This window comes from Oncorhynchus kisutch, linkage group LG8 (assembly GCF_002021735.2).
Source record: "Oncorhynchus kisutch isolate 150728-3 linkage group LG8, Okis_V2, whole genome shotgun sequence".
NCBI lineage: Eukaryota > Metazoa > Chordata > Actinopteri > Salmoniformes > Salmonidae > Oncorhynchus > Oncorhynchus kisutch.
The window spans coordinates 35,012,214-35,035,251 of NC_034181.2; the positions used below are offsets into that span (position 1 = coordinate 35,012,214).

The 23,038-nt window shown below is 42.5% G+C and overlaps 3 protein-coding genes across 4 annotated transcripts; all 3 read left to right on the forward strand.

Moving 5' to 3' along the window:
- The first annotated feature begins 57 nt into the window (after positions 1-57).
- On the forward strand, positions 58-9,989 carry hps4 (HPS4 biogenesis of lysosomal organelles complex 3 subunit 2). 2 transcript variants are annotated; one of them, XM_020489794.2, is made up of 13 exons: positions 58-323; positions 603-675; positions 818-908; positions 1,052-1,195; positions 1,475-1,582; positions 3,459-3,575; positions 3,748-3,842; positions 3,945-4,017; positions 7,124-7,263; positions 7,451-8,186; positions 8,705-8,831; positions 9,205-9,316; positions 9,485-9,989. In XM_020489794.2, the coding sequence occupies exons 2-13, from the start codon at positions 635-637 to the stop codon at positions 9,654-9,656; spliced, it is 1,956 nt and encodes a 651-aa protein (XP_020345383.1). In that variant the 5' UTR covers positions 58-323; positions 603-634; the 3' UTR covers positions 9,657-9,989. The 2 variants fall into 2 exon arrangements, with proteins under 2 accessions (XP_020345383.1, XP_031686054.1); XM_031830194.1 differs by having other exon boundaries at positions 59-323; positions 852-908.
- Positions 9,990-11,144: 1,155 nt separating this feature from the next.
- LOC109895092 (uncharacterized) lies at positions 11,145-13,407 on the forward strand. The gene is made up of 3 exons (XM_020488738.2): positions 11,145-11,649; positions 11,898-12,042; positions 12,689-13,407. The coding sequence occupies exons 1-3, from the start codon at positions 11,238-11,240 to the stop codon at positions 13,032-13,034; spliced, it is 903 nt and encodes a 300-aa protein (XP_020344327.1). The 5' UTR covers positions 11,145-11,237; the 3' UTR covers positions 13,035-13,407.
- A 1,891-nt stretch (positions 13,408-15,298) lies between these two features.
- On the forward strand, positions 15,299-21,674 carry pop5 (POP5 homolog, ribonuclease P/MRP subunit). The gene is made up of 5 exons (XM_020489793.2): positions 15,299-15,413; positions 15,495-15,637; positions 18,793-18,942; positions 19,289-19,372; positions 21,113-21,674. Exons 1-5 carry the CDS (start codon positions 15,394-15,396, stop codon positions 21,193-21,195), a joined length of 480 nt encoding a protein of 159 aa, XP_020345382.1. The 5' UTR covers positions 15,299-15,393; the 3' UTR covers positions 21,196-21,674.
- The last annotated feature ends 1,364 nt before the right edge of the window (positions 21,675-23,038 follow it).

The following is a 23,038-nucleotide window of genomic DNA, read 5'->3' on the forward strand; positions in this document are numbered from 1 at the left end:
TCTGCTATGTTTGGAGTTACGAAAGGAGTTTAGAAATTCGTGTTTCAGAGCAACGCACTGTTTGACACTATTTGCTTCCCCTTCTTTCACATGACTAACTTCTTGTGACTCGCATTCCTCTAGCAAGCGAGTAGCTATTGTTAGTTACTCTGTTTTCAATTGAGTCTGTTAAATTGTCTGAAACAAAGGAGTGAAGTTTGTCAAAGTAAAGGTAGGAAATTTGAAGGTATTGTTCGACTGAGATGACGACTTTACATGTATTACCTTGAAGGACCTGGAGGAAGACTGCGTCAACATCATTTGGAAGCGGCTTGACGAATTTGGTAAGCTAAATGCCAGCCAGCTGGTAGTTCGCGAGACATAACTTGATTTGTGAAATTAACGTTACATGCTAGTAGAAGTACTTTGGGCAATTCTGTTCAATGTGGGGTCTTACGATTTTTAATCATGCAGTCGGTAATTGCCACCAGTTGGTTCAATAGCGAAGGCATGTCCTATCAAAATGGAAAAACAATAGGCCTAGTTATCTGCATTGTACCTAGCTAGGATATAACATTCACGTAATGAATGCACTTGTTTTATTAATCACGGTCTTTATAAAGGTGAGGAGAGTGTGGAGGACAGACAACAATCAATGGCAGCTATGGCTGAGATCATTGTGCCTGACTCAAGAAGGTGGGACTGTCACCTCTGATCTGAGGTTCTATTATTCTATTGAATTCCTATCCATTTTTTTCTGCTATTCAATAGTCCTTACTTGGTTTTCTAATGTTAGTTTGGTTATTTTCACTCAATCAGATTTCTTGGTGATTTGCAGATGCATTAACTTCTTCCTGTATGATGGGTCAAAGGTCAAGGGTGAGGGTGACCCTACAAGAGCTGGCATCTGCTACTTCTATCCTGAAGAGGTAGGGATGTCAAGTTTGTATGTGTTCCCTCAATGAGATTATTGATACTGTGTATTAAGAATGATTACTTGATTGCAGTAATGATCCCCTACCAATTGGATGAGTCCATTGAATGATGGTTATTTGCCTTTTATTTCTTCCAGACACCTCTGGATAAGCAGGAGCTGCTGTGTGGACAGCTGGCAGGCGTGAGCCGCTGTGTCTCTGAGCTCTCCTCCTCCCCTGTACGTCTGCTCAGGCTACGGCGGAGCAAGTTCGCCATCCGCATGAAAGACGACTTTTTGTGGGTGAGTTAAGCCATAATCTCGTTACGACACTTCCGCCCGAAGTTATTTGCACCATAGCCTGGAACCACACCAGATCATTGTCATATGACAACTATGCACTAAGTCTAACATATCTTCAGATGTTTGAGCAAAACCTGACAGATCTTATTGAAACATTCACCAATATCTCAGATGGATAGACTACTGTAATGAGACATTTCGTCCCCTAAACCTGTTTTTGTTTTTGTCTCAATCCCCTGTGTATATGTCATAATAACTATCCATGTTGCCCTCCCTCAGGCCTTAAGCTGTTCAGTGGAAATACCAGACGTCAGTATATGTGACTTCCTGGATCAGCTGATAAATCTCTTTAGTTTCTATAACGGCCCTATCCGCCAGAGCTACCAGGTACAGTCATCTCTAACACTTCATAGTGATGGGAAGTTTGCGTATTTTTACTGACTGGTCTTTTCAACTTGTTCAGTCAAAAGAACCAATCTTAAGACTACTTTTGTTCATTTGAGTCTGTAATGCCCAGAGCACACAGGACCCCTACCAGGGAAAGATAAACTGAAAACTCACAAGTCAAGCCTCTCGTTCACATGTCATCAAGGCAGGTTCACCCGGTGGCCCTAAGCGACCTCTTATGTTGCTTATGCCTGGAACCAGCCCTGAAGACATGTGAACGAGAGGCTTGTAGAATCATGAGTTTTCAGTTTCTTTCCTTGGTAGGGATCCTGCGTGCCCTCTGGTGAACGAGATGTGACCTCCAGCGCCCCCCCCCCCCCCTATTGATTTGTTAGTCATTCTCACTCCGACTCATATTAACATGGCATAAATCATTACAAAATATGTGGAATCGCAGGAAATTAACTTTAACTAAAATAATCACAGTTTAGGAGGGGATCCACTAACATTTTTGCCACAAGGTCGGGAGTCTCCCACAACCCAATCTCGCTTAGGGCCCCTAGAAGGCTAGAGTCGGCCCTGCATGTGGTTCACCATAGGATGCTTATTGGAGCTGCCATTTGTGACAAACGTGTAAAAGTGTGCTTTAACCTCTAAGGGATCGGTGTCCCCCGTGGGACGGTTGAGCTGACGTAGGCTAATGTGAGTAGCATGAGGTTGTAAGGAACAAGAAATTTCCCAGGACACAGACATATCCTGTATTGGCAGAAAGATTAACAAGAACTTTAAGCTAACTGCACCGTCCAATTTACTGTACCTATTACAGTGAAAGAATACCATGCGATTGTTTGAGGGGAGTGCACGGTTATGAACTTCAAAATGTATTAATTTTGGGCAGTCTTTATACAACATTTTGAACAGAATGCAATGGTTCATTGAAGAGTCTAAAACTTTGCACATACACTGCCTCCATCTAGTGGCCAAAATCGAAATTACGCCTAACCTGGAATATTACATATTGGCCTTCCTCTTGCATTTCAAAGATGATGGAACTAAAAAAAAAACACGGTTTTTCTTTTGTATTCGCTTTAACAAGATCTAATATCTTATTCTCCTACATTCATTTCACATTTCCACAAACGTCAGTGTTTTCGTTCAAATGGTATCAAGAATATGCATATCCTTGCTTCAGGTCCTGAGCTACAGGCAGTTAGATTTGGGCATGTCATTTTAGATGAAAATTTAGAAAAAAAATGTCTGATCCTAAAAGAGGTTTTAAACAATGTACATTTGTTGATTGCTAGGAATAAAAATATGATTATTTTTTCAAATGTTTGAAACAAGGTCTACTAGATTCTGAAATACTCTTTGCAGAAAGCATTGCTTGACTGCCGTATGGCTGATAAGCACAATATCGTTCGAACTGCAGCCCTCCAAACTATTCGTTTTCGAGTGTGTTGGTTCTATAAAGCTATGTCCTTCGTAACGTTCAATCAATTAATTGAATTCATTCTTGCACCATGCAATCAATTATCAGTTATAATAAACATTTTGTTCTCTATGCTGCCTACAGCATGATCTATTTATCCTTTGCGTATGCCTATGTGGTGGTCGGATCACGTCTCAGAGGAGCTTGTATCGGTCTTGTTGTAGGACTCATTGCGGCCAGCTGATCAAATGAAAGACTAATGAATCTCAGGAAAAACTCATCCTGACTCTCCAGTCAGTAAAAAGAGGCGCTCAAAAATAAACAATTAGTTTGTGAACTGCACATCACTAACACTTATCTTAGCTCTATACAGCAATCTGTCATATCCATATCATGTCCTCACTTCACATAGATGTGCGTTGTTTTTTGCTAATGCCTTGCATTTAGATCTACAGTCAGGAAGATTTAGCTGTTCGATGGACCCAGTACCTCTCCCACTTACAAGGAGGTGCCACTGAACTCCACCACATCTTCAGTGTCTTGAGCACCATTGACTCTACACATGTAAGTAATAAGTCGTCTGTTGGGCATGATGTCGGTAGGGTTTGCTACCTCAGGTAATATTATACGATTCCTTATTTTATGTAAGGCGCTGTTACAATTACTATCTATTTCATTGATCTTTTAAGTTGATTTACTTCTAGCCTGGCAATTATCTCCTTGTTTTGATTCTCAGATTGACCCACTTCTCCTACTCAAGGCTGCCCTCATTCTGCAGGCCTGTCAACGCTGCCCCCTTGTGTTAGCTGGTTGTGTACTCTACTGTGGGAGGTAAACTGTCTGACCTTTGCTGCAGCAAAGTGCTGGAGTAGTTAACCACAGATTAGAACCAGACACGAACTGTGTGTATATAAACCTGTCTTTGCTCCACAGGGTTGTCAGCACACAGATGCCTCCTGATCTCACAGTGAAAGTCATGGTTCATGAAATGGAAACATACAAGCAGGTAAATGACAATGGCTGATAATTTAGGTGCTTCTCTCATTTGAGATTTTTATTTTATCTTGTGATCGTCTTAATTTGTTGGGTTGTTGTATTATTCATCAATATCTTAATGTAAATCAAAATGTATTTGTCAAGTGCGCTGAATACAACCGGTGTAGACCTTACAGTGAAATGCATACTTACAGGCTCTAACCAACAGTGCAATTTTGGGGGGAAAAGGCATTAGGTGAACAATAGGTAAGTAAAGAATTAAACCAAAAGTAAAAAGACAGTGAAAAATAACAGTAGCGAGGCTTTATACAGTAGTGAGTCTTATGGCTTAGGGGTAAAAACTGTTGAGAAGCCTTTTGGTCCTAGACTTGGCACTCCGGTACCGTTTGCCATGCGGTAGTAGAGAGAAAAGTCTATGGCTGGGGTCTTTGACAGTTTTTAGGGCCTTCCTCTGACACCGCCTGGTGTAGAGGTCCTGGATGGCAGGAAGCTTAGCCCTAGTGATGTACTGGGCCGTTCGCACTACCCTCTGTAGTGCCTTGCGGTCGGAGGCCGGGCAGTTGCAATAACAGGCAGTGATGCAACCAGTCATGCTCTCGATGTTGCAGCTGTAGAACCTTTTGAGGATCTGACGGCCTATGCCAAATCTTCTTAGTTTTCTGAGGGGGAATAGACTGTCGTGCCCTCTACTCACGACTGTCTTGGTGTGTTTGGACAATTCTAGTTTGTTGGTGATGTGGACATCTTCAAGCTCTCAACCTGCTCCACTACAGCCCTGTCGATGAGAATGGGGGTGTGCTCAGTTCTCCTTTTCCTGTAGTCCACAATCATCTCCTTAGTCTTGGTTACGTTGAGGGATATGTTGTTATTCTGGCACCACCCGGCCAGGTCTCTGACCCCTTCCCTATAGACTGTCTCGTCGTTGTTGGTGATCAGGCCCATCACTGTTGTGTCGTCTGCAAACTTAATGATGGTGTTGGAGTCGTGCCTGGCCGTGCAGTTGTGGGTGAACAGGGACTACAGGAGGGGATTGAGCACGCACCCCTGAGGGGCTCTAGTGTTGAGGATTAGCGTGGCAGATGTGAGGCTAACTACCCTTACCACCTGAGGGCGGCTCGTCAGTTGGTCCAGGATCCAGTTGCAGAGCGAGGTGTTTAGTCCCAGGATCTTTAGCTTAGTGATGAGCTTTGAGGGTATTATGGTGTTGAACGCTGAGCTGTAGTCAATGAATAGCATTCTCACATAGGTGTTCTTTTTGTCCAGGTGGGAAAGGGCAGTGTGGAGTGCAATAGAGATTGCATCATCCGTGGATCTGTTTTGGCGGTATGCAAATTGGAGTGGGTCTAGGGTTTCTGGGATAATGGTATGTTGATGTGTGCCATTAACAGCCTTGGTGGTCTGCTTGAAACCCGCAGCCTTGTGTATGTTGACCTGTTTAAAGGTCTTCCTCACGTTTGCTATGGAGAGCGTGATCACACAGTCGTTCGGAACAGCTGATGCTCTCATTGCATGCCTTAGTGTTGCTTGCCTCGAAGCGAGCATAAAAGTGATTTAGCTCGTCTAGTGGGCTCGTGTCACTGGGCAGCTCGTGGCTGTGCTTCCCTTTGTAGTCTGTAATAGTTTGCAAGCCCTGCCACATAAGACGAGCGTCAGAGCCGGTGTAGTAGGATTCAATCTTAGTCCTGTATTGACGCTTTGCTTGTCTGATGGTTCGTCGCAGGGCATAGCAGGATTTCTTATAAGCTTCCGGGTTAGAGTCCCGCACCTTGAAAGCGGCAGATCTACCCTTTAGCTCAGTCTGAATGTTGCCTGTTATCCATGGCTTCTGGTTGGGGTATGTACAGTCACTGTGGGGACAACGTCCTCGATGCACTTATTGATAAAGCCAGTGACTGATGTGGTGTACTGCTAAATGCCATCGGAAGAATCCCGGAACATGTTCTAATCTGTGATAGCAAAACAAACAGTCCTGTAGTTTAGCATCTGCATCATCTGACCACTTTTTTGTAGACCTAGTCACTGGTGCTTCCTGCTTTAATTTTTGCTTGTACGCACGAATCAGGATCGAATTGTGGTCGGATTTACCAAGTGGAGGGCAAGGGAGAGCTTTGTACGCATCTCTGTGTGTGGAATACAGGTGATCTAGGAAAAAAAAATCCCTCCTGGTTGCACATTTAACATGTTGATAGAAATTAGGTAGAACTGATTTAAGTTTCCCTGCATTAAAGTCTCCGGCCACTAGGAGCGCCGCCTCTGGGGGAGCGATTTCCTGTTTGCTTATTTCCTTATACAGCTGATTGAGTATGGCCTTTGGTGCCAGCATCTGTCTGTGGTGGTAAATAAACAGCCACGAAAAGTATAGCTGAAAACTCTAGGCAAATAGTGTGGGCTGCATTTTATCACAAAATACTCTACTTCAGGCGAGCAAATTCTAGAGACTTCCTTCCATTTCGTGCACCAGCTGTTGTTTACAGATATGCACAGACCGCACCCCCTCGTCTTACCGGAGTGTGCTGTTCTATCTTGCCGGTGCAGCGTATGTCCCGCTAGCAGAATATCCATATCATCATTCAGCCACGATTCCGTGAAACATAAGAATATTACAGTTTTTGCTGTCCCGTTGGTAGGATATTCGTGATCGTACCTTGTCTAATTTATTGTCCAATGATTTCACGTTTGCGAGTAATATTGACGGTAACGGCAGCTTTCCAACTCACCTTCTGCGGATCCTCACGAGGCACCCCGCTCTGTGTCCTCTGTACCTGCGTCTCTTCCTCTTGCCAATAACTGGGATGTTGGCTTGTCGGGTATTCGGAGTATGTCCTGTGCGTCCTGCTTGTTGAAGAAAAATTATTTGTCTAATCCGAGGTGAGTGATCGCTGTCCTGATATCCTGAAGCTATTTTTTACCGTACGATACGGTTGCAGAAACATGTACAAAATAAGTTAAAAATAACGCGGAAAAAACACGTAATAGCACAGTTGGTTGGGCGCCCTTAAAACTGCTGCCATTTCTTCCTGCGCCAAGTTATACTATTTATTTTTTCTTCCCAAAGTCGTCCGTTTTAGTTACAGGCCTTGCCATACATTTTTGCTTATGCTTCTACATTGTTCTAGGAACAGAGACCCAATGGACTGAGTTCCTCCAGCTCTTCTGGCAGCACTCCTCTATCTAGCCCAGTGACCTCCACCACTGTGTTCCTGACCGCCACTGAACTACAGTATCTCCGCTCCGCTCCTGTGGACAGAGAATCCAGGTACTTCACCCACCTCTGAAAGAAACCCCCCTCCACTGTATAAATGATGACTCTTAACTAGAGTGAGTTGTGTGTTCCGTCCTGATACAGTAAGCTCAAAGCCAAGTGAAAGTTGGGGTTAGACACGTTTTGAATGGTTGCCACCCTGATATGAGGATACATTGTTGAGCCTGTGTCTGTCCTGCAGATCCAAATCTACCCAATCTACTCCAAAGGAATCAAACCGAACTAGGAAGTCCCGCCTCCTGTCAAGAACTCTATCTGACACACCAACCACTGATCCGCTTGACCCAGACCCCACACACTACGTGCCACTATCCTTCCATTATCCCTCCACTCCCCAGTCAACTATACCTGATGAGTCGCTATTTAGCCCAAGTCCTTCATTTCACACTCCTGGCCCTCTCAGCCCTTCACCTATCAAGGTCGCTCCAGAGACCTCTGGTCATAACTTGTCCAATGGAAAGCTGTACCATGAGGTGGAGGAGGGTGTCACAGGAAGTTCGTACGACCACAGTTATAACAGCATAGATGGTGGGAGAGATGAATCGGGTCCTGCAGAAGGAGGCAGGTCAATGCAAAACAAGGACCTGCGTCACATCAATGGACAGAATGGAGGTAGTATTGTTCTGAGTGGAGAGAGAGCTGGAGCCCTCCGGTTCAGAGGTCAGGAGTCCCCAGAGCCTGGCAGTCAGAGGATGGGGAATGTGAAGGTGTTTAAGGAGAAGGAAGGACAGGGGAGTACAGGTTTACTGCAGGCTGATACTTGTGATGTGCCCCCCTACTCCCCTTCGCCCGGTGAGAACTCCACAGAGGCCCCTCTGCTCCCCATGTCGTTGTACCAGCACAGGGTGAGAGGGCTGGTACTGGCCCTACTGGTGGAGCCAGACTTCCACAGCAACACTGCAGCCACGGAGGAAGTGGTGAGGAACTTTTGGGGAATATGGGAGGGATATGAATGTTTGTTCATGCATGAGTGTTCCACAAGAGTTTCCGCCTTCTGGACCACCACCTGTGTTCAACAGTTAGAACATGAAATGTATAAACTGGGTGGTTCAAGCCCTGAATGCTGATTGGCTGACAGCCATATACCACGGGTATAGACAGACCATGTATACCATGGGTATAGCCAGACCATATATACCATACACCACGGGTATGACAAAACATGTATTTTTACTGCTCTAATTACATTGGTAACCAGTTTATAATAACAATAAGGTACTTTGGAGGTTTGTGGTATATGGCCAATATACTGGCTAAGGGCTGTATCCAGGCACTCCACGTTGCGTCGTGTTTAAGAACAGCCCTTAGCCGTGGTATATTGGCCATACCCCCCCCCCCCCCCCCCCCCGTGCCTTATTGCTTAAATATACTATTGCCCCACATATTATTACAGCAGTTTGTTATTTAGTCTACTCTCACCCTGTGGTTTGCTCAGTATCACAGCAGCCTGGCATCTTTGAACGGACTGGAGGCACATCTGAGGACCACTGCTCTGGGGGCTCCCGGCCCACATGGACCGTACACCTTTGCACACTTTGACTGTATACAGAACACGCTCACAAGTGAGGCTTGAATATTCTCAGCCCTCTGTATATTCTATACTTATTTTTTCCACCTTTGCCTGACTCTTACCTTTTGCCTCTCTCTTTGTCCATTTCTGTCTATGGAACCATGTCTTTCAGTTTCCCAGTGTTCACCTTACTGCTAGAGTGAGTAGAAAGCTCAGTGCTTTGCAGTAGCTGATTGGGATGTTTTGGGGCATTTTGTGGGACTGTGGTGTTTTGTGTGAACTTTGTGTTAGCTGATATGGATATTTTGGAGTACATTTGAGCAACTAGGACCCTGTACACGATCTCAGGCTTTTTTATTGCGTGGTTGATTGCCGCTCATGTTTGTGTGGTATTTGTAACGAGAGACTGCTGTGTGTCCCTGCAGCCAACCTGTCTAGCAGGCCAGGGGGAGCCCAGGAGTGTTCCTTTGTGAGAGCCACATCGCTGCTCCACTCGCATTTCTCTCACACTGAAGCTCTGCAGGAGGCTATTGTCAGGTCAGTATGACCAGCAGTGACGGAGGGGGCTCTCACCATTCATTACTCCTCAAGGCTGATAATGGGGGGTAGTGGAACGGAGGCCATCATTATGCAGTTTGTATTATCCTTGAGTGTTTTGGCATTGAGTTGTATGTATAATGTTTAGACACAATGTTTATACCACAGGAGCGCTGGTGCAGCTGTGTACGGGACCCGCAGCGTGGCCCAGGAGACGTACTTCCTGCAGAAAGGCGGAGCAGTGAGAAACTCTGGCATTCCTAACCACCAGGACAGTGCTTTCTCTCTGCCCAGCAAGGCCCGACACAGATTAATGAAACATGGGGTAAACCTGCTCTGACTGACCACGGCAAGGAGAGTTCCACCAGCACTACTCAGCACTCACTCTCTACTCAGTCACTGCTCTGAATATGATACTCTTTAAATTCATTTCCAACACTGTACTTACACTGAACCTTTTTGCAAGTTAATATAAGCACTTTGTAAAGAATTATAGGAAGTTGTATGTATTTACCTTTTTAAGAAATGTTTAAGAAATGTTTGCTTTATCTGTAATGTCGTCACTTGTTCGCTTTGCTGCATGGTTATTGTCCTATCTTGGTCAGGTCATTATTGTATAACCGAATGTGTTCTCAATGACTTAGCTGGTTAAATAAACTATTTACAAGAATGATGGTCAAGTTCTACATTGTTTTGTGTTAATGTGCAGAGGGCCATGGTCTTTGTCAAGACTGCAGAGATTTTGCACTATGAAATTCCAACACACCACATGAGCTTGTACAGAACACAAGTGGTTTTGTGTAACAAATACTCAATGTACAAACTTCAGGACATGGCTGCTGAGTTTCCTAATCACTGTAATCCTCTCGGCTGTCACTAAATCGTTCACCACTACCACCCACAAATGACATGGTGTATGTAGAAAAAAATATGTATGTATTTACAGATATGTAATTATTGTGTACTCTTGGATTTCCTTATGGGGTTTATGTTGATAACTCAAAAGCCATTGCATACACTCAATGTGACAATGTTCAGTCCTTTTCCAATAATATTCGATGAGGTTGTTTGCAAAGACTGCAGTTTGCTAAAAATGAATGGGTGATTCTTGGGGAAAAGTATTTTTGTCAATACATCTTGGTCTTATGGCAAGCAATTTTTCTTCCAGGTAAACTATTTCAAATGCATGTATTCTAATGTGGTTATTTACAATAGATCAAATGATGTATGGGTGAATTAGTAAATTAACTCTATCTTAATTGTATTGTCTAAATGAGCTGCACATTGTACTCTAAATTACAGGGGCCACTGGTCCCTGTAGTGCCATATCAATAATAGGCCTAGTAGCTCAATGGAACAAGAGATGGAGGCGCTGGCAGCATTTTACAAACACTCAAGTACGAACACCAACCCCACTTGTTATCATGGTAATTATATTGTTTTGGGTGAAGTGGAGGAACAATGACAAAATGTAAGTTGACATGAAATGTAAGATAATTTGGGGCTTCATAACATACAGGACTGTCTACGTGCGAACACTATCCATATAGAAAGTCATCTCGGTTTCTGTGCCTTTTGTTTGTCTTGTAAATGAAACCATTCTTGGTGGTCCAAATATAGTGTAATTAGGGTCATTAGTTGCGAAGCTGAATTTGAATGACTGGAGTAGGTGTTCCCGGGTGCCTTATTATGCAAACGCATTTTATGGGCCAGTGGGGTGCAACTAGGTGGTTAGGGGCACGGAAAAAACAGGGTGTGGAGAAACAGAATTAAAATTCTAAGTGGCAGAATGCCCGGCCATTGTCAGCGTAAGGGCATACCCCTTAAACCACGGAGATAAGCGGTCCTTTTCAGTAACGCTGTACTACTGGACGGAGCTGATACAACTCTAGTGGAGCACTCCAACTACGAACCCACCACCATGGCTTTTACAGCCTTATTTTGGATTGCCTTAATGTGTCTATCTATGACTACTCATTTAATTGGAGTACAGTGTGGCGCGGTTAAGGAGTTACTGTCAAAGTCATCCACTTTTCAGGATGGACACAAGACTTTACACACAGATATCTTGAGACGGTGGCGACGGGAGAGTGAGGCGACACAGCGGCAACATTGCGCACTGTTGGCAGTGCCTTGGATGGAAACCAACGCGCTCCGGATGGATTTGGCACAGCAACATCGTCTTCGGGTGCTTTCAATGCCCCAAAGAGGTTTACGGCGTGCAGTCTATCCAGAGCAACCGCTATTCCGTTTTGTCAGACGGGTCTATCGTTGCTGTCAATTACATTTCCATTGCAGAGGCGTCAAGGGGATTCAGGGTCGTATCAGTGGAGGTAGGAATCTAAATCCAGTCATTTGAAGTAGATTATCAGCCATTTATTGTGCCTACTCTTGGACTAAATAAGTAGGCCTGTGTAGACAGACCTACAATAAAGAATCTAAATTCAAAGTGCCTTTAAGACTTAGGTTTTATAGAAGATAACATTAATTCTAGTGAGGAGGAATGGGGCCATTGTCACATTCTGAGTGGTACTTCTTTCATTTAGGCCTTACATAATGTTTCTCCTCCCCCCCCCATTAGATACAGACATGGAGTTCCTTCTCAGTCAGGATGTTCTGTCAGTGACAGTAATGAGAGCTGAGATTCATCTCTATGTGTTGAATCCTCAACACCTGAACATTGAGCCTGTCCTTTCCTACATGGCAAAACGCAAGCTTCCCACACGGTAAGAGTCCTAGTTGACATGATGATACACATACTTAGCTGTATTACCTCAACTTTTTAAATAACTATATTCCATATCTATGGAAACTGAAAGTTGTGATTATGAGGCAAAAGTACTGTGGTCCTTTTTTTTATTTTTAAATTTCACCTTTATTTAACCAGGTAGGCCAGTTGAGAACAAGTTCTCATTTACAACTGCGACCTGGCCAAGATAAAGCATAGCAGTGTGAACAGACAACAACACAGAGTTACACATGGAGTAAACAATAAACAAGTCAATAACACAGTAGAAAAAAAAGAGTCTATATACATTGTGTGCAAAAGGCATGAGGAGGTAGGCAATAAATAGGCCATAGGAGCAAATAATTACAATTTAGCAGATTAACACTGGAGTGATAAATGACCAGATGGTCATGTGCAAGTAGAGATACTGGTGTGCAAAAGAGCAGAAAAGTAAATAAATAAAAACAGTATGGGGATGAGGTAGGTAAATTGGGGTGGGCTATTTACAGATGGACTATGTACAGCTGCAGCGATCGGTTAGCTGCTCAGATAGCAGATGTTTAAAGTTGGTGAGGGAAATAAAAGTCTCCAACTTCAGCGATTTTTGCAGTCCTGACTCCACTCTTCACCTTTTTATTCCACAGATACATGTTGCTGTCAAAAGAAAACGTTCTGGAGCTTCAAGTTGATCTGCTGTTCCTATTCCAAGGTCTTCAGGAGGCAGCTGGTGGTGCCATAGGGGGGCCAAGCCTAGTTGGCATGCGGAAAGTGGGGGAGCTTTCAAGTGGGGGCCCACGAGAAAGGCCAGGAGCACCATGGTCTCTGCAGGATACCAATGTTGATCTCTGGGGGGAGGGGGTGGGCCCCCTGCTGACCAATGTGGAGTTAGGCCTTGCCCTGAACTGTGACAGGGGGGGAGTGGAGGTATCTTGTGAGCACAATGGAGTCCACCTATTACACTCTCCATTCATTGCTTTCTCCTACAGATAAAGATGACACAAACCAGGATTGTACACACTATCACATTTTACCTTGTGATGATGTCCTCAAGTCTATGAAGCTGCATTTATTTTTCTGAGGGCAACAACTTTTATTACTGTTATGTGAAGGGAGTGGATGTGATGTGTTCACTACCTAACTTTTTTTTTTAAATTGCAAAATCTATATATTTTTAAGATGTTATACCCCAAGGGGTTCTTTGCACTTCAGCAAATGCTTGTATATATTAAATTATCTATGTTGTTGTGTTTTGTAAGAAAGATATTGATTTGTAAAGATGCAAATATTGTATATAATCACATATGTTTATTGGAAATATGTTTGTTTTTCCTTTATTGAAACTGAATCTTATTAAATTGGCAAAACTCTGTCTCTCTTTTTTTGTTGCATTAAACAAAAGTTGTTCATAATAGGGTACAGTCCTAAACTGTGGCAAAAATCTCATTGTCTTGTATCTTATGTATGTGTGATTCACTTGTTGTGTTCCCTGTTTTTTCATCTGCAGTTTTCAAGCAACAGGTGGGTTTTTTCTCTCAGCTGACAGAGACCTTCTCTTGCTAGGGCTCCTGAGTGGCGCAGCGGTCTAAGGCACTGCATCTCAGTTCTAGAGGCATCACTACAGACCCAATCCTGGGCTGTATCACAACCGTCCGGAATCAGGAGTCCCATACGGTGGCGCACAATTGGCCCAGGGTTGGCCGGAGTAGGCTATCATTGTAAAATAAGAATTTGTTCTTAACTGACTTACCTGGTTTAATAAAAATAGGCTTCAACACAAGTTTTGACAGTTGGTGTGAAAAAAAGTGGTGGACAAAGAACTCCACCTGGACTACCAAATTATGAAAAAAAACATCTATTCTGAGTTGTTGACACTTAATTCTCCATGGGGATGGCAAATAAGAAATTGTTATGAGTTATAAATGGTAATGAGGGAAAAGGAAAAATAAGAAAAAACACTCAGTTTCATAATACAGTCAAAGGGGGAAACATTACATATAGAGGTAAAAATGGCAGTAGTACTACAGTAGTTATATATTCTGTTGGCAGAAGCCAAGTAAAAGGGGTTTGGATTAGTTTTGATTAGAAAGGATATTTGTATTCATTAAGGATCCCCATTAGCTGCTTCCAAGGGGTACAGCAACATTAACACAGTTATATACATTTGAAAATATTACATGACATTACATTTCAGAACACTTTTCACAACACATTAAGTGTGTTCCCTCAGGCCACTATCCTACTACCACATATTTGTATACGTGTCTTATCATGTGAATGTGTGCCTGTGCCTGTGTGTCTCTTCACAGTCCCCACTGTTACATAAGGTGTATCTTTTTATCTGATTCTACTGCTTGCATCAGTTGCCTGATGTGGAATCGAGTTCTGTGTAGCCATGGTTCTAAGCAGTACTGTGCGTGTCCCATAGTCTGTTTTTGACTTTGGGATTGTGAACAGACCTCTAGTGGCATGTCTTGTTGGGTATGCATGGGTGTCTGAGCTGTGTGTTAGTAGTTTAAACAGACACCTCAGTGCATTCAGCATGTCATCAAGAAGTGAATCTCTCCTCCACTTTAAGCCATGAAAGATTTACATGCATATTATGAATGTTAGCGCTCTGTGTACATTTAACGGCCAGCCGTGCTGCCCTGTTCTGAGCCAATTGTAATTTTCTGAGGTCCCTCCTTGTGGCACTTGACCACACGACTGAACAGTAGGCCAGGTGTGATCTGCCTTGTTGATAGTGTTGTTAAAAAGGCAGAGCAGCCTTTTATCATTGACAGACGTCTACCCATCTTAGCTACTGTTGTATCAATATGTTTTGACCATGACAGTTTACAATCCAGGGTTACTACAAGCAATTTAGTAACCTTAACTTGCTCAATTTCCACATTATTTATTACAATATTTAGTTGAGGCTTAGGGTTTAGTTTACAATTTGTCCCAAATACAATGCTTTTACTTTTTGAAATATGTAAGACTAACTTGCTCCTTGCCACCCATTTTGAAACTAACTGCAGCTCTTTAAGTGTTGCAGTGATTTCATTCACTGTAGTAGCTGACGTGTATAGTGTTGTCATCCGCATAGGCTACATTTTTTGTCAGATTTGACTTTTCGTAGCAGGTTAGGATAATTAGGGTAGGACAACAGTTAGGACATCAACTGTATCCATTCTAGCCAAGACAATCTAGACTCGAGCTCCTCTGAGTTTGCATCTGCGCAGTAAAGTTATTTGGGTAAAAGATCGCGATTGGTTTATCATGATGCCAATCAATCTTGAGCCCCACCACGAGTTGTCATTCGTTAAATGACCCAACACGGAAGTAGAAACATCGACATGTGTTGAGCGAAATGGTGCGACTGAAATCCAGGTAAAATTGCTCATATTTACATGTTGCTAATGTGTACAATTATGAAGTTCGCCCCTCCTGATCAAACGCGTTTCTTCGCAGATATTTGCTGTGTGAAGTTTGCGTATCAGATCGACGCAATCTGTCACTGCTAGATGACCGCGCCATCTACACTGCCACAAAAGCAGCAGTAGCTCGAGCGCACGGTGACTATGGCGCTGCACTGTCCAGCCTCGGATTCTCAGGTATTGATAAAGGGAACCAGTCCTTGTGTAGTTAAGCAATGTGATTTGATCACTTAAACTAACGTTAATGCAATAGCATACACTTGAAAAGGGCTTGCAGCCCACTATGCTAGACTAGGGTTACAATAACATTTCAGATTAGTTAACTGACAGTGGCGTAAAGTACTCCTTGTAGTTTTTTTTTTTCCGGGGAGGGGGGGGGGGGGGGGGGGGGGGGTACTGTACTTTATTTGAACTGTTCCTTATACATTCCTGAATGTACTTTTTACTCCCTACAGCTTCCTTCACTCCCAAAAGTACTCGTAACATTTACAATGCTTAGCAGAACAAGAAAATTGTCCAATTCATGCACTTCAAGAGAATGTGGTCATCCCTACTGCCTCTGAGCTGGCTGACTCACTAAACCCATGCATCATTTGTAAATTGTCTGTGTTGAAGTGTGCCCTTGGCTGTCAGTGCATTTTAAAAACAGAAAATGGTGCCATCTGCTTTGCTTAATTTGAAATGATTTACACTTAAGTATATTTACAACCAAATACTTTGAAATTTACTCAGGTAGTAATTTTACTGAGTATCTTTCTATTGAAAAAAACGTATACTTTTACTCAAGTATGACAATTGGGTACTTTTCCCACCACATAAGATAAGTGATATTGTTGGAACTCAACGTGCAGCTAGGGTGATGCTGGTGGTACGAACCACTGCAGTTGTGCCCTTGAGGAAAGCACTTAACCCAGTAACCTGAACAGCTTCGACACCCAAGCCATAACTGATAAATGGCTAACAAAATCGCTACCTGGACTACCTGCAATGACTCTTTGCACACACAGTCTTAGGCTTATACCAACACATACTGATGCAACACGTTTGCTGCTACTATATCAATCCTGTTGCATAGTTACTTTACCCCCCCACCGTGCATTTAGAAAGTATTCAGACCCCTTCACTTTAACCACGTTTTGTGATAGCCTTATTCTAAAATATTTTTTTTTAAATTAAATCCCCTCCACGCAATACCCCATAATGACAAAGCAAAAACATGAAGAAATGGTTCTTTTATTACAAAAACAAATCGCATTTACATAAAGTTCAGACCTTTACTCAGTACTTTTGTTTTAACACCTTTGGCAGCGATTACAGCCTCGTCTTCTTGGGTATGACACTAAAAGCTTGGCACCTGTATTTGGGGAGTTTCTCACATTCTTCTCTGCAGATCCCCCGAAGCTCTTGTCAGGTTGGATGGGGAGCGTCACTGCACAGCTAATTTCAGGTCTCTCCAGAGATGTGAGTCCCGGCCTTAGACATTCAGAGACAAGTCCCGAAGCCACTCCTGCGTTGTCTTGGCTGTGTGCGTAGGGTCTTTCTGTTGGAAGGTGAACCTTCACCCCAGTCTGAAGTTTTGAGCAGGTTGTCAAAGAGCTCTGTACTTTGCGCAGTTCAGCTTTCCCTCAATCCTGAGAAGTCTCCCAGTACCTGCCGCTGATAAACATCCCCACAGCATGATGCTGTCACCAGCATGCTTCACCGTAGGGATTGTGCCAGGTTTCCTCCAGATGTGAAGCTTGGCATTCAGGCCAAACCAAAAGGTTCAATCTTGGTTTCATCAGACCAGAGAATCTCTCATGGTCGGGCCTTTTGGACGCTTTTGGCAAACGCCAAGCAGGTGGTCATGTGCCTTTTACGGAGTGGCTTCCGTCTGGCCACTCCACCATAAAGGCCTGATTTGGTGGAGTGCTGCAGAGATAGTTGTCCTTCTGGAAGGTTCTCCCATTTTCAGATGAACAGTCGGCTCTTGGTCATCTCCCTGACCAAGGCCCTTCTGCCCAGTTTTGGCTGGGCAGTCATCTCTAGGGAGAGTCTTGGTTGTTCCAAACTTCTTCCATTCAAGAATGGAGGCCACCTTTCTTGGGTACCTTGAATGCTAGAAAAATGTTTTGGTACCCTTCCCCAGATCTGTCGCTCAAAGGCCATTACCTTTGACCTCATGGCTTGGTTTTTGATCTGACATGGACTAACAAAAGTGGGATTTTTTTTATATAGACAGGTGTGCCTTTCCAAATAATGTCCAATCAATTTAATTTACCACAGGTGGACTCCAATCAAGTTGTAGATACATCCTTAAGGATGATCAATGGAAACAGGATGCACCTGAGCTCAATTTCGAGTCTCACAAATTTGTTTACATCTGTTAGTGAGCATTTCTCTTTTCCAAGATAATCCATCCACCTGACAGGTGTGGCATCAAAAAGCTGATTTAAACAGCATGATCATTACACAGGTGCACCTTGTGCTTGGGGACAATAAAAGGCCACTCTAGAATGTGCAGTTTTGCCACACACAATGTCTTAGATGTCTAATGTTGAGGGAGCATGCTGTCTGCAGTAATGTCCACCAGAGCTCTTACCAGAGAATGTAATGTTATTTCCTCAACCATAAACTGCCTCCAATGTAATTTTAGAGAATTTGGCAGTATGTGCATCCGGCCTCACAACCGCGGACCACGTTTGGGCGAGCGGTTTGCTGATGTCAACGTTGTAATAAACAGAGTGCATCCTGGTGTTTTTATTTATTTTTTGCGATGGCAGTTTGAATTAACCAAAAATAACGTAACAAGATCCTGAGGGCCATTTTTTTTTTCCTTCTTCCCTCTCTAAGGTATCTGACCAACAGATGCATATCTGTACTCCCAGTCATGTGTAATCCATAGATTAGGGCCTAATGCATTTTTTTTCAATTTACTGATCTCCTCATGAACTGCAACTCAGTAAAATCAATTAAATTGTTGCATTTATATTTTTGCTCAGTATACATAATCAGGGTAGCTATCTGGTACCCCTGAACATCGACTCAGTACTGATACTCCCTGTTTATAGGCGAGACATGTTGTTACTCACTGTGTGTTTATTCCTTTGTCACTTTCCTTAACTTTTTTAAAAAATCTTTAACTCTGCATTGTTGGAAAAGAACCTGTAAGAATTTCACTGTCAGTCTACACCTGTTGTTTACGAACCACTTGACAAATACAATTTGATTTAACCCCAAATTGCTTTCCATCCAGGGTGGGCGCTGTGGCCATGTGTCACTTAAATTAGCTGGGGATAAAGTAAAAGGCAGAGGATAATTCATAAAAGTAATGAATAAATTATATTTTTCAGTGAAGTATCTGAATGCCCACACTGGAATTGTGTTCCTGCGCTGTCGGAAGAGCCACTACAGACTCCTCTGGTCTGCATTGCCATTCATCACCAGTCTAGAGAACCGAGGGCAAAGAGTGCCATGTTTTCTGAACTGTTTGCATGTGGGAGGTAAGACAGACCAACTTCCCTTTGCATGAACAAGTTGTAGCTGATATTTGGGATGTAAAAGTGACACGCATGGATACATTATTTGTATTTATTTGCACATAAAAATGACAGGTTTCCAACTTGTTTTTATTTGAACTGTTTTGTCTTCCACCTAAGAGGGCTTATGAAAAAAGTTTGTTCAGTTAATCAACGCATACTAATTACAATTTAACATTTATAAACTCAAGTGTACACTTTTTTTTTAAATATACCAGCTCTAGTGCCGTCATCAACTTAACAAAGACATATTTTGCACTGAAGGTAACTAACTGCAAATTCAATGTCTACTTATTTTCATTTTATGCAGGAACGATCCGGACATGTCAGAAATTTCTGGTCCGATACAATACTCAGCAGCTCCACCGGATGCTCCCCCTCTGTCAGAGTGAAGGTATGCAATGGTCTGCTTTATTTTTGTACATCAGTTCCTTACCCATGCACGGTTTTCTCATTGCAGACAATATGCCTAGTAATCTAGTCAATTTTGAATAGGCAACAACCAGGTTACAGAGAAGCTATAATTAGGTGGGACTTCCAAAGCAAATAAACGTTTTCTTATTATTTTGTATGCTACTCCTCTTACACTGTTTAAGATAGAAATGCCTTTCAAACTTTAAAATGTGCGGACAGGTCTGGAATGGTGTGCTTGCGTAACTCTTTCATATTTTTAAACTTAATTCTGCAGTCTTTGTGTCCATCTTCATTCACTTTAATGGGACTTTTTTTAAACTTTCTAAAGCGCCTCATTGTGACATCACTTCCAATATTCACTGTAAACAACTTTTGACACATCAGCTTATTTGACCACTTTGCGATCAGTTTAGTTCGTAAATTCACTCTGGCGATCTACTCCGATGTCAGAGTATTCTCGTCTGAGTGTGCCAGAGCACAGAATAACGAACGCTCATCACCCGTTGAATATGGCTGATGTCAGTAAACGTCGGTTTTAAAAAAGCATGATTGAATTGTAACCAGCAGCAGTTAAGTTAGTCACCAACACTCTGGATAACCTAAAAACGCTCGGATCAACCCTACTCCTCGGCCAGAGCGTCCAGTGTGCGCGCTGAACGCACCGAGAGTGAAACACTCTGAATTTACAAATGCCCAGAGGGCACTGAGCACACTCTGGCACTCCAGGTTGAATTTATGAATGCACCCTTAGACAAAAAGTTAGTTTATGAAATCGTCCTCTGCTTCTCTGCTATTCAAATCTGTCGTTTGAACAAAAATATATTTGACCAATTTAATGGTTACAGCTGTTTGTCAGTTTAGAGTGATGAAAAGCAGCTAGCTAATGTTAGCTAACAGCTCTTACATATTGCGTCATCGAGCAAATGCGTTTCAATGGCAAAAAAGGGCCATGCGCTAGAATGGTAAAAAGTACAATTCTAGATCTCATCTTTTACCGCTTAAGCTATTAATTCCAAACCAACGCTGAGATGTTTTGACTGACCATACTTAGATTGCTTGTCAAAAGATTTTTGATACTATAATTTAACTAACCATTTTAAAATGTGCATAAATTAACATAGGTTTGAATGAGAACCAAAGAAATGCAGAGTTAGCAATTGAAAATGGCCCTGCTCTTGGCCAATTAAGCTACAAGACCATCTACTTCTATAACACTTATAAACTAGAACTATAGACATTTGCATAAATAACTCCCCAACAGTAATTTTTTAACTGTTCAAGCTAGGGACACCAAACCACCTTTCAAATGCTCAGGCTATTAACTTCAAATTATTTAAGTTTATTAACTATATAAATTAGCGTAAAATAACTCCAACATTAATTATTGAACTATTCAAGCTAGATACAGCAAATCAACTTTCATATGTTCAGGCTATCCTAACTTTTCACCTACCTATGTTTTCAACTATAACCAGTCCCCATCATTACTACTGCAGACAATACCACTACTATAAAACATTTTCAAAACCATACATACTTCAAAATGACTTTACTTTAAATGGTAAAGTAAAACTTTTTAAACTTCTACCATTACCACAAAAATACTTTTTAAAGAGGTAAAGCATGTCACACTGCTTTTGTAATTCATGTACAATTACTATCTAGTTTGAGAATTGAACAAACTATACTGTGGCTGTTTTGTTTGTCTTTCCTTGTGCAGCAGAGAGATCAGAGATCCGCAAGTCAGTACTGAGCTGCACCCTGAAAAAAGAGGCAGATGATGAAGAAGAGGAGGATGAGTGACTCCAACATCATTCTGACGCTCTTGCTACTTGCAGTGTATCTCACCTCTGGGAAGACACTGTTAATCTCAATACAGGTAGTTCTGTTACTGGGCTGATGGATTTCATGACAGAATAGAGCCCTCAAACTCAACTCTGGACCTCGAAGCCAGTTCTACGTTTTTCATTGTTCACCTTTAATTTAGGTGAGTGCAATTAATTCAGGTAGAACAGAAAACCATGAGGCTCCGGACCTCGCAGGTTAAGAGTTGAATACTCCTGGAATAGAGCCTGGTGCTTCAATGCAGCTGTTTGAGTGTGAATGCAGATCAGCTGTGAGCTCATTAAAACAAAGCAAATAAAACATTGGACATGTGTACATAAATAGTTTTGTTATTTCTGCAATGTGTATAATTAATGTTACTTTCTGCACTGTTGTGTATACATTTTATGAAAGCAAAATAATAAAATCTCTTCTAGCAAGCCAACCATTAGACCTTATTCATGACTCCAATTCCATTACATTGAGCCATTGGATGGCCCCTTTAGCCTTGTGTGTCCCCTTTAGCCTTGTGGAAAATGCAGCAACGCTCCGATGCGGGCCAAATGCTCTGTCTAAATGCAAATACACGTTATACAGTTTTGGAAACATTTGGAGCGTATCATATACTGAACAAAAATAGATACAAAACATGCAACAATTTAAACAATTTTACGGAGTTACAGTTCATATAAGGAAGTCAGTCAAGTGAAATAAATTAATTAGGCCCTAATCTATGGATTTCACATGACTGGGCAGTGGTGCAGCCTATGCCCACCCACATGGGAGCCAGGCCCAGCTAATCAGAATGAGTTTTTCCCCACAAAGGGCTTTATTACAGACGGTAATACTACTCAGTTTCATCAGCTGTCCGGGTGACTGGCATCAAAAGTTCACGCAGGTGAGGAAGCCTGATGTGCAGGTCCTGGGCTGCCGTGGTTACACGTGGTTTGCGGTTGTAAGGCCGGTTGGATGTACTGCCAAATTCTCTAAAACTAAGTTGTTGTAGAGAATTAAATTATTTGGCAGCAGCTCTAGTGGACATTCCTGCAGTCAGCATGCTAATTGCACACTCCCTCAACTTGAGACAACTGTACATTATAATTCCCAGCACAAGGTGCACCTGTGTAATGATCATGCTGTTTAATCAACTTCTTTATTTGCCACACCTGTCAGGTGGATGGATTATCTTGGCACAGGAGAAATGCTCACTAACAGGGATGTAAACAAATTTGAGATAAATATGTTTCTGTGCATATGGAACATTTCTGGGGTCTTTAATATTAAGCTCATGAAACATGTTTTATATTTTTGTAAAGTGTGTGTGTATAAGCAATAAACCATTTTTCAATTACAAAATATATACTTGATGTTTTAGGAAAGTTGCACCCAGCTAAGCTGTATTTTCAAGAACACTGACTCCAACCGTGACTACACTTTCTCCGTCCTCCAATTTCCGCTTCAAACTTTCCAATGGAGCATAACTGGGGAGGAAGTTCAGTACCTCGGCAGGGGCTGTGTTTTTGTCACCTGGATCTGGCCCTGCCTAAGGTTTCCATCAACCATATCACAAGCAAGGATTATTAACGTTTCTAAACGTTAAGAGGGTCGGGATCATAGTTCATTGATCCAGCTATAGTCCATGCGGTGCATTCAATTGAGAACTCAAGGGCTGAGTATATGTCCCCCCCCCCCCCCCCCCCCCCCCCCCCCCCCTCTTAGGTTTTCCAGAGCTAGTCAACCATACTACCACTTTTTCCTCAAACATTTAGAGAAGGACCACAACGAGGGGGGCGACAATTCACTCTGAACTAGTATTCTCATT

Bases quoted from the DNA above. Each gene is read 5' to 3' on its own strand.
- hps4 (XM_020489794.2), top strand. From the start codon at position 635: ATGGCAGCTATGGCTGAGATCATTGTGCCTGACTCAAGAAG. The intron at 676-817 runs GTGGGACTGTCA...GGTGATTTGCAG, and splicing joins ATTGTGCCTGACTCAAGAAG to ATGCATTAACTTCTTCCTGT. The intron at 8,187-8,704 runs GTGAGGAACTTT...TGGTTTGCTCAG, and splicing joins CTGCAGCCACGGAGGAAGTG to TATCACAGCAGCCTGGCATC.
- LOC109895092 (XM_020488738.2), top strand. From the start codon at position 11,238: ATGGCTTTTACAGCCTTATTTTGGATTGCCTTAATGTGTCTATCTATG. The intron at 11,650-11,897 runs GTAGGAATCTAA...CCCCCCCATTAG, and splicing joins TCAGGGTCGTATCAGTGGAG to ATACAGACATGGAGTTCCTT. The intron at 12,043-12,688 runs GTAAGAGTCCTA...TTTATTCCACAG, and splicing joins AAACGCAAGCTTCCCACACG to ATACATGTTGCTGTCAAAAG.
- pop5 (XM_020489793.2), top strand. From the start codon at position 15,394: ATGGTGCGACTGAAATCCAG. The intron at 15,638-18,792 runs GTATTGATAAAG...TATATTTTTCAG, and splicing joins GTCCAGCCTCGGATTCTCAG to TGAAGTATCTGAATGCCCAC. The intron at 19,373-21,112 runs GTATGCAATGGT...TTCCTTGTGCAG, and splicing joins CCCCCTCTGTCAGAGTGAAG to CAGAGAGATCAGAGATCCGC.